Source organism: Hyla sarda, chromosome 6 (genome assembly GCF_029499605.1).
Source record: "Hyla sarda isolate aHylSar1 chromosome 6, aHylSar1.hap1, whole genome shotgun sequence".
Lineage (NCBI taxonomy): Eukaryota > Metazoa > Chordata > Amphibia > Anura > Hylidae > Hyla > Hyla sarda.
In genome coordinates, this window is record NC_079194.1 from 18,761,254 (window position 1) to 18,763,544 (window position 2,291).

Here is a 2,291-nt window from a genome sequence, read left to right on the forward strand (position 1 = left end):
CTGCGCCCCCTAGTGTTCACATATATGTATATATATGAGTGTACTACTGCTGCGCCCCCTAGTGATTAGACATGTGTGTGTACTACTGCTACACCCCCCCTAGTGTTTATATATATATATATATATATATATATGTGTACTACTGCTACACCACCTACTGTTTATATGTGTACTACTGCTACATCCCCTAGTGTTCATATGTGTACTACTGTTACACCCAATAGTGTTCATATATGTGTGTACTACTGCTACACCCCCTAGTGTTTATATGTGTGTACTACTGCTACACCCCCTAGTGTTTATATATGTGTACTACTGCTACACCCCCTAGTGTTCATATATGTGTGTACAACTGCTACACCCCCTAGTGTTCATATGTGTGTACTACTGCTACATCCCCTAGTGTTCATATGTGTACTACTGTTACACCCAATAGTGTTCATATATGTGTGTACTACTGCTACACCCCCTAGTGTTTATATGTGTGTACTACTGCTACACCCCCTAGTGTTTATATATGTGTACTACTGCTACACCCCCTAGTGTTCATATATGTGTGTACTACTGCTACACCCCCTAGTGTTCATATGTGTGTACTACTGCTACACCCCCTAGTGTTCATATGTGTGTACTACTGCTACACCACCTAGTGTTCATATGTGTGTACTAATGCTGCGCCCCCTAGTGTTCATATGTGTGTACTACTGCTTCTCCCCTCCCTCCACGGCCGGCCCTGTGCTGGCCCCTCCTGCCCCCCTCTCTACAGCCGGTCCTGTTCTGGCCCCTCTATGCCCCCCTCCCTCCCACCATGGCCGGTCCTGTGCTGGCCCCTCCTGCCCCCCTCTCCACGGCCGGTCCTGTTCTGGCTCCTCTATGCCCCCCTCCCTTCCACCATGGCCGGTCCTGTGCTGGCCCCTCTATGCCCCCCTTCCACCATGGCCGGTCCTGTGCTGGCCCCTCCTGCCCCCCTCCCTTCCACCATGGCCGGTCCTGTGCTGGCCCCTCTATGCCCCCCTCCCTTCCACCATGGCCGGTCCTGTGCTGGCCCCTCTATGCCCTCCTCCCTCCTTCCGTCGCCAGTCCTGTGCTGGCCCCTCCCCGCCCCCATGTATAAAGTTAATAGGGGGTCTAACAATTACTAAGCAGCGTCCTTGTTCAGTGTCACCACATACAGGACTTGTTGTCTCTTATTTCCGCCAGGTTTTGGTTGTGGGATGTGGCAACTCCGAGCTGAGCGAGCGACTCTACGACGCCGGGTGCCAGAATCTGACCAATATTGATGTCAGCGAGGTGGTCGTCCGTCAGATGAAGGAGCGTAATGCCAGCCGCAGGCCCAACATGACGTACCAGCTGATGGACGCCACACAGACTACGTTCAGTGACGGTCACTTCCAGGTGGTGCTGGATAAGGGGACACTGGACGCCATACTTACCGACACTGACGCCGCCACGCTGGAAACTGCTACTAAGCTGCTAACGGAGATCGGTCGTGTCCTCCAGTGCGGGGGGCGCTATGTGTGTGTGTCTCTGGCTCAGGCCCATGTCCTGGAGAAGTTGGTGGCACGGTTCTCTGGGGGGGGCTGGATGGTTCGTATCCACAGGGTCTCTTCTGAGAGCGGCAGTAAGGAGTCAGGCAGCCGGTTTCCTCTACCGGTGTTTGTATTTGTGATGACTAAGGTTAAGGAGATGCCGGGTTTCCCACAAGTCTTAGAAATGATGCCCGATGAGGAGGGCGGCAAATCTCTGCGCTGTGCCAGCCCTAGTGAACTCATGGAAATGGTTAAGGAAAGACAGCGCTACGCCCTAATCCGGAACAGTCTGAACCAGAACCAGAACTCTCCGGAGGTCTCCCTGGACTTGTGCGATGGCGTCTCTGGGAAGACGCGTTATACCTTTCATGTGGTGGACAGTCCGACCGTACGAGCCGCTCACTCCAATCACTTTGCCATCTTCATTAGTGAGTATTGTCTGGAACTTTACTGTCTAGAAAACACTGCAAGCAAATAGTCTTAACCCCTTAAGGACGCTGGACGTAAATGTACGTCCTGGTGCGGTGGAACTTAACGCACCAGGACGTACATTTACGTCTTGTGCATAACCGCGGGCATCGGAGCGATGCCCGTGTCATGCGCGGCTGATCCCGGCTGCTGATCGCAGCCAGGGACCCGCCGGCAATGGCCGACGCCCGCGAGTCCGCCATTAACGCCTCAGGTGCCGGGATCAATACAGATCCCGGCATCTGTGGCAGTGCGCGATTTCAATGAATGATCGGATCGCTCGCAGCCCTGCTC

At 53.7% G+C, this 2,291-nt stretch overlaps 1 protein-coding gene across 1 annotated transcript in view; it reads left to right on the forward strand.

Moving 5' to 3' along the window:
• The window catches only part of METTL13 (methyltransferase 13, eEF1A N-terminus and K55), a gene marked incomplete in the record, with an annotated part of 18,134 nt that overhangs the window by 1,855 nt on the left and 13,988 nt on the right, over positions 1-2,291 (forward strand). The window contains 1 exon segment of the mRNA XM_056528023.1: positions 1,201-1,957. Within this exon segment, the coding sequence (XP_056383998.1) occupies positions 1,201-1,957 (757 nt within the window).